The sequence below is a fragment of the Amia ocellicauda genome, chromosome 3 (genome assembly GCF_036373705.1).
Source record: "Amia ocellicauda isolate fAmiCal2 chromosome 3, fAmiCal2.hap1, whole genome shotgun sequence".
Taxonomy (NCBI): Eukaryota; Metazoa; Chordata; class Actinopteri; order Amiiformes; family Amiidae; genus Amia; species Amia ocellicauda.
The window spans coordinates 25,041,097-25,052,619 of NC_089852.1; the positions used below are offsets into that span (position 1 = coordinate 25,041,097).

At 40.8% G+C, this 11,523-nt stretch overlaps 1 protein-coding gene across 1 annotated transcript; it reads left to right on the plus strand.

Moving 5' to 3' along the window:
- Positions 1 to 18: 18 nt before the first annotated feature.
- On the plus strand, positions 19 to 11,122 carry aarsd1 (alanyl-tRNA synthetase domain containing 1). The gene is made up of 18 exons (XM_066699979.1): positions 19 to 298; positions 788 to 901; positions 1,031 to 1,097; positions 1,275 to 1,373; positions 1,482 to 1,571; positions 1,777 to 1,839; positions 3,612 to 3,689; positions 4,254 to 4,382; positions 5,737 to 5,896; positions 6,212 to 6,269; positions 7,200 to 7,356; positions 7,605 to 7,721; positions 8,153 to 8,283; positions 8,563 to 8,629; positions 8,959 to 9,050; positions 9,802 to 9,856; positions 10,192 to 10,286; positions 10,622 to 11,122. Exons 1-18 carry the CDS (start codon positions 270 to 272, stop codon positions 10,758 to 10,760), a joined length of 1,740 nt encoding a protein of 579 aa, XP_066556076.1. The 5' UTR covers positions 19 to 269; the 3' UTR covers positions 10,761 to 11,122.
- Positions 11,123 to 11,523: the final 401 nt, after the last annotated feature.

The following is an 11,523-nucleotide window of genomic DNA, read 5'->3' on the forward strand; positions in this document are numbered from 1 at the left end:
TGCCTTGTGCTCCTCTGATGTTCGACACACAGGGTTAAAAGGGGGACAACAGCTGATAGCAGTAGGAGAACTACCTAAAAATAGCCAGGCGACTGCAAGCAGATACATAGTGTGGAGTTGAACAGACCACAGATCTGCAGAGTCCATTACTCAGTAAGACACTATAAAGGGGAAGACGCTTTCAGCTTTGAGAGGTTTCCACAGCATTGAGATCTATTTTTTGTTGTTTTTGTTTTTTTGTGGTTGGATTTAGTCTCCATCTATCAGAAATGCCCAAGATCCCTCGACCAGAGAATAGGTATGTACTGTTCACCATGTGGACTGCCACTCACTGCGTCATCTGCTTGATCACTAAGTCAGTATGAAGAAATGCCAATACAAAACAAATTGAAATATCTTCCCTTAAAATATGCTTAATTCTCTTTCTAAACTGTTTTTTTAATGTCCATGTTTTGCTTCTGTTGTATAACTGGTTATAAAAACTGTACTTACTATGGCACTTTTCTGATAAGCATGTGTGTAGGACTGGTGAACATATTCACTTATGTGTGTTTGTTTGAGGGGCTCCTTTCATTCTTACTGACAAGACTGCTGAGAGATACACAGATAGAGAATGGAAATAATAGGATCCACCATACTGTGTTTATTTTTGGAGGGTTTGGTTTTTGTCAGCAAGATGTCTCTGTAATGAATGCTTTTCAGCTGCTGGTGGAAATGGTGGGAAGCTGAGGGTAGTTGAGGGAGTTTTCAGTACTGATGGCAGTGTGTCTGTCTTTCTCTTCTCAAGTCAACCAGCAAAAGCACTGTGGTTTGATCGATCGAAATATGCCTATATAAACTTCATTGTGGAAGACAGCAAGGACGTCCAAGTTGATATTCAGGAGAACAAAATGATTTTCAGGTGAGGATATGTCAATTTACTACACTCTGCATCTGTGAGACGAGATTGGGATTCTATGCAGCATTTATTTTTTAAAGCAGAGAAGTTCACTGTCTTCTGTTCTGATATCTGTGTTGTTTTAATTGGCAGCTGTAAATCAGCGGATGACACCAACGTCTACAATGAGATTTACTTCTACGACAAAGTGGAGCCCAAAGTGAGCATATCAGACACTTTGCACTTTCCCCTTCCCAGCAGTGTCCTTTGTGTTTTTTTTCTTCTTCTAACCTTTTCATCATCATGAAGTGTAATTCTACATTCTACAACTTTTGACATTTTTGCATGGTTTGCTCTGTGAGGTAATAAGCAACTCTGATGTTGTTGTTATCCCTAGGACTCCAGAGAAAGGCGCTATGATCGCACCATCAACGTGATGCTGAGGAAATTAAAGGATAAAGTTGCGTGGCCACGCTTAACGAAAGACACGGGCAAGGTAAAAAAACAAAAAAAAACCATAAGACTACTGCACCTGAAGGAGCCCTATCATCCACTAGCTCAAAGTATGAACTCATGATAACAGCTGATCACTCTTGCCTTGCAGCCGTGTTGGTTGGCCGTGGACTTTGATAACTGGAGAGACTGGGAGAAGGAGGAGGAGGATGGCATGGCCGAATACGAGAGATATGTTGATGTGAGTCTGATTGCAACTTTCTCCTGAAAATCACCTTTCCAGGCAAGAGCCTAAAGTGTAGCCTTCCACACCCTCTCCATAATCCCAACTGCCATTGCGCAGTCATGCCTCGCCCTATGCCATGCCAGAGAATAAGGAAATGTTGTGAATAATTTAAGTTGTGACCAAAACATTTTCAGCCTCTCTTCTCTGTCTTCTCCCTCAGATGCTACAAGATATGAAAAAGGGAGGAGCACAACCAGCAATGGATGACCTGGATGATTTGGATGTGAGTGTCCTTGGAGTCACCCTCTCTGGCCATGCATTGTGGCACTGTTGAGCTATGATTCCATCATGCGTTTATAGAGCATTGTCTCTCATTAATGTGCCATGCTAACTAATAGTCGTTTTAAACTTCTTATTTTTTGTGTTCAACCATATTTTCTCTAGACACTGAAATGCTCAATAGTGCATTCACTTTGAGACACTGCAATGAAAGAAGTGTTTGTATATGTGCGTGTGTGCCTATTTTTATCTTTTAATTCTGTTTTTCTGCAGGATGACTGAGTTTTGGAGGACAAATGAACTAATGGATAATACATATTCAAAGTGGTTCAATCGTGCATCAGCCCCCGCCTCCAGCATTTTGCACTCAGGAGCAGAATTTGAATAATAAGTTCCAGATGCAAAAATGTTGCTGGACAGGAATTCAGCAGCCACTGTTCCTGGTCTTGGGGCTTTAACCTGCCTCTATTCTTTCTTGTGTTTGCCTTAAACAGAGTGTTTGTGTATAATGTGCTGTACCATAAAACAAGAGCCATTTACACTGTGAGTGAGCTGAGTGCCTTTGCGATAGAGAAGCTGTGCTGATCTGCATTGAAAAGTGTTTTTAAAGGGCTTCCTGTTTTTTGTTTTCATCCTTCTCCAATTTTTGCGGTACTATATTTGTTTCTCACCAATGAATTCTACAAGAACACGCAAAGACAGACCTTTAATCTTTTTTGTAATTATTTTTTAAGAGAAGACCATTCATTTAACCCATTATTTGCCTTTCATTGAACAGCTCTTTTCTTCTGAAGGCTTTCAAATGTATGTTGTGGAATCTGTATACCATCTGTAAACTGAAGTGTATTCAGGGAACTTTTTTCTGTAACATTTTATTTATTAAATCAAGAGGAAAGAAACAATACATTGCTCTGTCTTTTATTGACCTAATGTTTGAGTTTCTTAAATTATTAACCAGAATGGCCCAATAAAGCACATAACCACATAAATACAATACAAATGGTGAATGTATATTTCTTCAGCACAAACCACTGTATGTACATTTCACAAAACCGGCGTTTTGAAAGATACTGTTTTTAAGATGCTGTACAGTACTATTGCCCGATATTGTAACAGCTCTATGCTACAGCAATGTATTGTTACTACTGTCCCATAGGCAGTACACATTTCGGCTATTCTCTAGTGTAGAACCCAATTGTAACATGTATTCTACAGGGGCTTTAAATAGCCAAAAATGTCTAATTAAACTGTTTTGCACTGCATGGAGACGGGGAGAGGGAAAACAAGTTAATAAGTGCAAAAACGTGAATCTTATACTATTTATTATTTACTGAAAACAACGTGTTGCTTCAGTCGTGTTATATATTTCTTACTGTACATTTTAAAGAACATTAAAGACAATACATTTTATTTAGCAAAGTATATAGATTGACGATGAATATTTACCATCAGCCTCCCAAAATCCAGACACTTCTGTCTGAAGTGCTTTCTTGGATTTGCTAAATTTAATTAAAATTGCGAAAACACCAACTGCATGTTTAGTTACAGCACTTACAGCGTCGGGGTTTATTCTCACCCAAGATGGATGACTGCAATGTCTCAGCTGCATAGATCCTCTGTGTAAAGAAAGATCTACTTATATTATATGTCTATGGTCTTTAGTGTGACGCTGCGCAACATTTCAGTGGTAGGTTTGTTCCAATTCGCTCTCCGTACAGCGAAATTGAAAGTCTTCATGCTTTGTGCTGAGCAGCTGTTTCTTCCTGACAAAAATAGCGTTTCGTTTCATATTTAGTTTTTTGTAATACCTTAAATATGGCATTCCGCTGTCAGAGGGACTGCTATATGCAAGAGGTAGGATATTTACCATATTGCGTGGAGTTTGCATTCAATGAAATAGCATGTGTCACCTGTAACTTGGGATCTGCATCGCATAACTTACGTCAAAATCAAGCCTTACTTGTGCCATTTTTAATTAGAAATATTACATTTCAATTAACTGCACTGTATTTTGTTACCATAAGCGTCATTTTTAACAAATCAATAAGTAAATAATAATGAGAGCACGATGTCTGTCACATATCTGTCTTAACACATCTTCAGTTGCATCAGCTAAACTTCAACCCTCTCCTCCATTGATGTAAATGTGAAGGCTGATCCTGTCAGTGTTTTCCTGACAACTCAAATTAAAATGTGTTCACAAACAAGAGCCGCATGTTTAACATGCCTAAGAAAATGTTTGAATTCTTCCCCATGCATTGTACCAGATACAGGTTACATTTACTTTAGAAATACAAATCCAGTCGCATTGGCTTCGGTTATGTAGACATCAGGCCGACATCAGAACATGATCAGCTTGATCAGAGTGTAGTTAGCTTTTACTGATTCATTTAGTTTTGTGTTGCACTTTTTTTTCAGTTCGATACTGTTGTGGTGTCATGCTGTCCTGCAGAACTTAAACTGGAGAACAATGGGAAGAAGGAGAAGATTAAGGGGTTCAATGTCACCCTGCAAGACACCATTCTGTTCCCCGAGGGAGGCGGGCAGGTGAGGACAAAACACACACATGTCCCATGCCGAAGTCAGTATAGTAACCCAGCACTATATGAACACAGCACAGCAGTTTTCACTAGCGCTTAACTGACTCACATCTAAGAGGATGGTGTTTGTACCAGAGCCTTGTCACTACACTGGTTCCAGTGTGTTGTCACGAAATAAACTGATTTATGTTACAGTCACCCATCCTGACTGATGCATTTCAGACTGTGTCTTAAACAGTGATACCCAGACTGTAGTGTGGCAGTAAATGGCTCTTAAATGTGTCCAATGCAACTCTTTGCAGCACATTAATGTAAAATCCTGTGTGACTTCAATTAGAGGCAATGTAAAACTAATTTAAAATGTAAATTTCTTCATATGCATTGCTATGATTTAAATACAGTTAGGTCCATAAATATTTGGACAGTGACACAATTGTCATCATTGTGGCTCTGTATGCCACCACAATGGATTTGAAAGGAAACAATCAAGATATTCTTTAAGTGTAGACTTTCACCTTTAATTTGAGGTTAGTTACATCCAAATTGGGTGAATGTTGTAGGAATTACACCCATTTTTATATGTGGTCCCCCCAATTTTAGGGGCTCAAAAGTATTTGGACAAACTAACATAATCATGAATTAAATTGTGAGTTTCAATACTTGGTTGCAAATCCTTTGCAGTCAATGACTGCCTGAAGTCTGGAACCCATAGACATCACCAGATGCTGGGTTTCTTCCCTGGTGAAGCTGTCTTTAGTTCCTGCTTGTTCTTGGGGCATTTTGCCTTCAGTTTTGCCTTCAGCAAGTGAAATGCTGCTCAATTGGATTTAGGTCAGGTGATTGACTTGGCCATTGCAGAACATTCCACTTCTTCGAACCAGTTCCCTTGGCAGCCACACATGCCCATGCCATAACATGCTTCACAGATGAGGTGGTATGCTTCGGATCATGAGCAGTTCCTTCCCTTCTCCATACTCTTCTCTTCCTATCATTCTTATCCAGGGCATGGAACAGCAGAGACAGCTGAGCAGACAATTGTCCAATTACTTTTGAGCCCCTAAAATTGGAGGGACCACATATAAAAATGGGTGTAATTCCTACACCCAATTTGGATGTAACTACCCTCAAATTAAGAAAGTCTACACTTAAAGCACATCTTGATTGTTTCAGAGCCAAAATGATGACAATTGTGTCTATGTCCAAATATATATGGAGCTAACTGTATATAGCTCAACAATTAACTAATCATTCGTTCCACTGTGGTAATGTTGACCTCTAATTTGGCTTCTGAACCACTGAGGTTTGAGTACCACTGGTCTAAAGCAAGTATGTTGCTGTGCCCTCCATGTTCCCCCGCACAGCCAGATGACCGGGGTCTTATCGGGGAGGTGCCAGTCTTGCGCGTTACCCGGGAGGGGGCCGAGGCTGTGCATTTCGTGGAATCTGCGCTGGAGGTGGGCTCTGCTGTGCCGCTGCGGGTGGACTGGGAGAGGAGGTTTGACCACATGCAGCAGCACTCGGGTAAATGAAGAGTCACGGGTGACAGCACAGACTTCCAGTTGCCGTAGTACTTTTCCACTCTTGGCTATGGGATTCACTGTCTCTCTCTCACACACACCCACACTCTGCTTTCGAAGTCTCTCCCACCCGCAGTATCCCACTCACATGGACACATTACAGCCCCACCCTCCGTTTATCATAACAGTCAGAAAAGTCCCAGATCGATACAATATGTTTGTGTGTTTAATATTTTTAATATTAACAGTCTTGTAACAGTTCAGTGTTAAGAAGTTTACGCAAAACCCATAATTTTACATCTGATTTATTTTATTTTAGGCCAGCACTTAATCACAGCCATTGCAGATTCCAAGTTTGGATACAAAACAACCTCCTGGTAAGTAAGATGTTCTCAGACTTGCAAAATCACTCTGTACTGAAAATGATTCTGCATTTTCCATCGTGTAATGGCCATTTATTTACCACATATTATTTGTGGATGTATCTCTCCTTTCCAAGAAAACTTTACAATGGAACAGATGAGTTCCAATGAAAACAGCATTATCTGCCACCAAGAGGGGCCTCTGGATCCCTAAGCACAGCATGCCGTAGCACCAACAAGATCTTATTAAAACCCACTGCTCTTTAATACATTGTCTCTAGGATTAAATTAGTGAAATTAGAATTAATGAAAATAAATGAACATCTGAGACGGTTTGGCTTCAAGTCAAGATTAGTTATAAGTTTAGGTACAAGTTCCCAAGGGCCTCATAGTAATGTATTTTGGCATTTAAGCTGCACGGCTTTGATTGAACCGAAAACTGTGTCATGAAACCTGACATGCAGATTGTGGCTTGGGATTTCTTTGAAAGAATGTAATTTAATGTTTATGCTTATCTTTGCGCTTTAGTTATCACATTGTTCCAATTAGCTATGGGGGTAAAACATGCTTTTAATTAAAAATAATGAATATGTGTCAAGGACAGCTGTCTTGTCTTGTCTTGTCTTGTCTTGTCATGACTAATTTTCAATGGAATCTCTCGCAGCTGCTCTTTTGTTTACCTCCTCACGCACAAATTGATTACATTCTATCCTGCCAGTAAAAATTCCTCTACCACATAGCATTAACTGAGCACTGTAAATGATTACCATTATTTTTATATTTTTTCCCTGTAATTGAAAATAATTTCTAAATTAATTTACCATATAACCCTTTTGTGGATCACCTTGGATAAAGGGAAAACTATAATAATTAAAAGAAGAATAATGTGTGTCTGTATGTGCGTTTGTTTGCTGTGTGTGTGTCTCTGTGTGCGTGTGTGTGCAGGGAGTTGGGTCGGCAGCGCAGTGTGATTGAGCTGGACACGCCCTCGGTGAAGCCTGGAGAGATGGAGGAGCTGGAGGCAGTGGTGAACGAGAAGATCAGAGCCCACATCCCGGTCACTGTGCAGCTGCTGTCAGCGGACGACCCCACTGTGGAGAAGGTGTGTCCCAGTTTTGAGCGAGCCTTGACCTCACCGCTCCAGTGAGAGGGAGGGGCAGGGTGGGCATCAGTCTCTTGCAGAAATTCATGAATTATTAGGAGTGTTTTTATTTATTCATTATTGAGCTTCATGTCCCTTAAAACAAAACGCCTCTTTTGCAAGGGGTCACTGGCCCGGCAAAAGGTTTTGGGCTCCCACCGGGCCTCCCTGAGCCGCTGACTCTGTCTGCACGTGCTTTGTATCTGAAGGTCAGGAGTCGTGGCCTGCCAGACGACCACGCGGGGCCCATTCGAATTGTCGACATTAAAGGGATCGACGCCAACATGTGCTGTGGGACTCACGTGTCCAACCTCAGCCACCTGCAGGTATGACCCCTCACTGTCAATTCCTTAAGTCCGCATTTGATCAATTTTGAAGGTGATTAAATCATCCCTCACCAAAATAGGTTAGACAGACTGACAGAAGACATTCAGAAACCTCCCTCAGCCATTCTGTGTCAATTCCTAATTTATGTGAAGGACACCACCCATTAGGGGAGACTGGACATGTCACAAACTGGAATTTTACCAGTGTACATGTTTCCTGTTTTTTTGACAGTTTTATTCCTAACAATTCCCAAATGCAGACTACTACTACTACTGACAGGCATCCAAAAACATATCTGTCAACATTTCAATGTGTAATGCAGATAGATTGAGGCCAGATGTAATGAGAACAGAGGATTTCAACTGTTTTTTTAACTTTTTTATTTTTATATTTTAACGGTTTGTGTGTGTGTGTGTCTTTTTAATTATAGATGATTAAGATCCTTGGGACAGAAAAGGGAAAGAAAAATAAAACCAACCTGATTTTCCTGGCAGGGCGCAGGGTTCTGAAGTTTGTGGAGAGAAGCTTCAGCACTGAACGAGCCCTGACGTCCCTGCTAAAGTAAGAGAGATGGGCAGGGTGGGGGTCTGTTTCCTGGAGACTTTAATGAATTATTGTGAATGTATTTATTTATTTATTATTGAGGCAGTTTAAGACCTAACACCTCCTTTGCAAGGGGTAAAAAGATGCAGCACTTTGTGATAACGTGCCACAACCCAGGCTAAACAAAAAGGATTCAAAATAACTTGTGGTTTATATCAATCTATTTTAGCTGAGAAAACAATTTAATTGGGATCTGCAATTACTTAAACATTATAAAAAAATTAATGCATTTTTCAGAACGGGACCAGAGGAGCACGTAGAAGCCGTGGACAAGCTGCAGAAGTCAGTCAAGTTGCTGCAGAAAGTAAGTCTGTGTGTGTGGCAGTGGCAGAAACAGATCACCCTGTCCACCACTGGAGAGCAGCACGTTCTTGGCTTGTCTTTTGCCAGTTGCATTGAAGTGCGCTGCACATACAGGAGAATGGCAGAGCTAGGTCTCACTTCTACTGAAGCTGCCTGTTCGGTGTCACAGCAGGATTGCTGAATGCGCACAATTCACGGAAATAAAGAAGTATTGGATGTAATACAGAAAGACAGACCAATTGCTGGTATGAATAACGTTCATATATAAAATGTTACACCCTGTTCAGTGTCTCCAAGTGAAACCTGTATCCAATTCTGTTTTGTTTGAAGAACAACCTAAACCTGTTGAGGGACATGGCTGTTCTGATTGCACAGAACTTCAAGAATAACCCAAACCGCGGCAAAGTCTTCTCCTTACACAGGTAATGGTTATTGTTGTTGTTTTTAAAAATCACAGTTGACTTTCTATTGCAAAGAGCTTTCTGTTTTACTGCATCCTCACATTTTTATCTGCTCTTAACTATGTATAGTGATGAGCTTGATATATTACCAAGTCTGTGCTCTTATCTTTGCAGTAGTGTCACATTGTTACATGTTAAAACAAATATAAACTCTAAAACGTGTGTTATCATTCCAGGCTGTTGAGTGTCCTTCTGTATTGCTGTCAGCTGTTTTTAATGTCAGTCCTGGGGGAGGCTGTGTCTGAAGATTACCTTTCAGAACCTGTTTGAATGCTACGGATAGATTCTGCTGAGTGTTCTGTTGCTCTAGGATAGGGGTGGCTCTGGATATGGAGATCCACAATCCAATTTTCCAGGTCTCTCTAAATCACCAATCATTGGATAGCTTGAACACAGGGACATTTTGCATAATTAAGACCCACAATTGGTTCAGTTAAACATTTAACAATATGGATAGAAAAAACCTCCTTTAGGCCCTGTCTCTCCAGGACCAGGGTTAGCCACCCCTGCACTTGAAGTTGTAAGCAAATAAATACAAAAATAACAGTCAATGCAAAACTAATAACAGCATCGTTTAGATTTGACAAAGACCAAGATTAGTCCTGTTGTAAACAGAATCTTATTAAAGTACAATGCACCCAAGATTTTATATTCCTTGTACAGAGTGAGGATAAATATTCTCAATTGATGCATTTTGTTTCTTGGTTCACAGGAAGGATGGAGACAATGAGTTCATGAACATTATTGCTAATGAAATTGGCACTGAGGTTAGACCCAATTTCCCTGTTGCTTTTCTCCCTTGTTTTCATTGTTGCACCACACCTTGACATTGTAGTCTGACCTGCACAGCTTCCCTTTCTTAAAAATGCATGTAAACCCTCTGAGACATGGCCAATTAGGATTATAGAAATGGAATGTTTCTGAAACTAAATCTAAGTTGAGAGAGTGTGCTCTGCCTGGATAAACAAGAGTGGCGAAGACAGAGTACTGACTTTTCTTCAAGGACTGTGACATGTTCTTTGAACTCACTGGTAAATATTATACCAGTAACTCATTCATTGACTGATACAATGTTTTGAAGCCTGCTGTTGTTTAACCATAGGACACTGTGGCGTTCCTGACAGTGGGGGAGGAGAAGGGGGCAGGTCTGTTCTTGCTGGCTGGCCCAGTGGAGACAGTGGATACTCTGGGGCCCAGGTGAGACGGCGGAGCCAAGACATCTGAACTGACATCTGAATGGGGCTGCTGTATTGCAGTACATGCTGTACATTGGTTTTATTTTTCCAAATATTAGTGTTTTCAATCCTAAGTAATACTCAGAATTGCAGCTTCCAGTCTAGTATTTCAAGACTGTGATCTAGCCATTCCATTACAACTGATCTGGAGGTGGATTGAGTGAAACACCACATGTGGGATATGCCCTGCTGGTGATAGGCAGTAGTGTCTACTGCAGCAGACTACAGTGCACTGCTGCAGTTCCCACTCTCCCATTGTCGGGGCTAATAGCGATGCATTGTCTTGCTTTGGCACAGGGTGGTGGATCTGCTGGAAGGGAAGGGGGCGGGCAAGAAGGGGCGCTACCAGGGCAAGGCTGGCCGCCTGGCACGAAGGGGGGAGGTGGAGGCTCTGTTGCAGCAGCACACCCGGCTCCACAGCTCAGAGGAGGAGTGACGCAGGGAGCACTGTCCACGCTGCCCACTGACAACCCCTACACACGTACACAAACTACACACAAGCCACAGCTCTCCTTGCATAATGAATGTAGAGTTACTAAAACTGCAGCTCGTAGAATTACTTCAATCTTAATCTCGGTTGTGCAGAGTTTCTGATTATGGTTGAAGACTGTAGCCATGTTCTGTGTATGCAAAATGACAGCTTTCTCTAGAATCAAATAAAATGTAAATATGTATGTATATTTACAGAACTAAGAGGGAAATATGTAAGTGAAATTTAATGAAAACCCAAACTAAAAGCTGTAAAGTTGTGTAAAACTGTAAAAGTGAATTGCAATATAAAAGCTCTATGTATGCCAATTTGTCCAAGTGCTCTTGCCTTTTTCTCCCTATGTTAACCTATGGATCATTGCAATTATGACTGAAGCTCTCCCCCTGCACACCACAAGCTCCCCGATGACTGTACAGTGCATCCAGAGTGCTTCACTTTTTCCACATTTTGTTATGTTACAGCCTTATTCCAAAATGGATTAAATTAATTATTTTCCTCACAATTCTACCAACAATACCCCATAATGACCACGTGAAAGAAGTTTGTTTGAAATCTTTGCAAATTTATTTAAAAAAAAACACAAAAAAAGCACATGTACATAAGTATTCACAGCCTTTGCTCAATACTTTGTTGAAGCACCTTTGGCACCAATAACAGCCTCAAGTCTTTCTGAGTATGATGCTACAAGCTTGGCACACCTGTTTTTGGG

Excerpts from the sequence above, each read along its gene's own strand:
- aarsd1 (XM_066699979.1), top strand. The coding sequence starts at position 270 with ATGCCCAAGATCCCTCGACCAGAGAATAG. Across the intron at positions 7,357-7,604 it reads ACGACCCCACTGTGGAGAAG|GTCAGGAGTCGTGGCCTGCC; the intron begins GTGTGTCCCAGT and ends TTGTATCTGAAG. Across the intron at positions 9,051-9,801 it reads AAAGTCTTCTCCTTACACAG|GAAGGATGGAGACAATGAGT; the intron begins GTAATGGTTATT and ends CTTGGTTCACAG.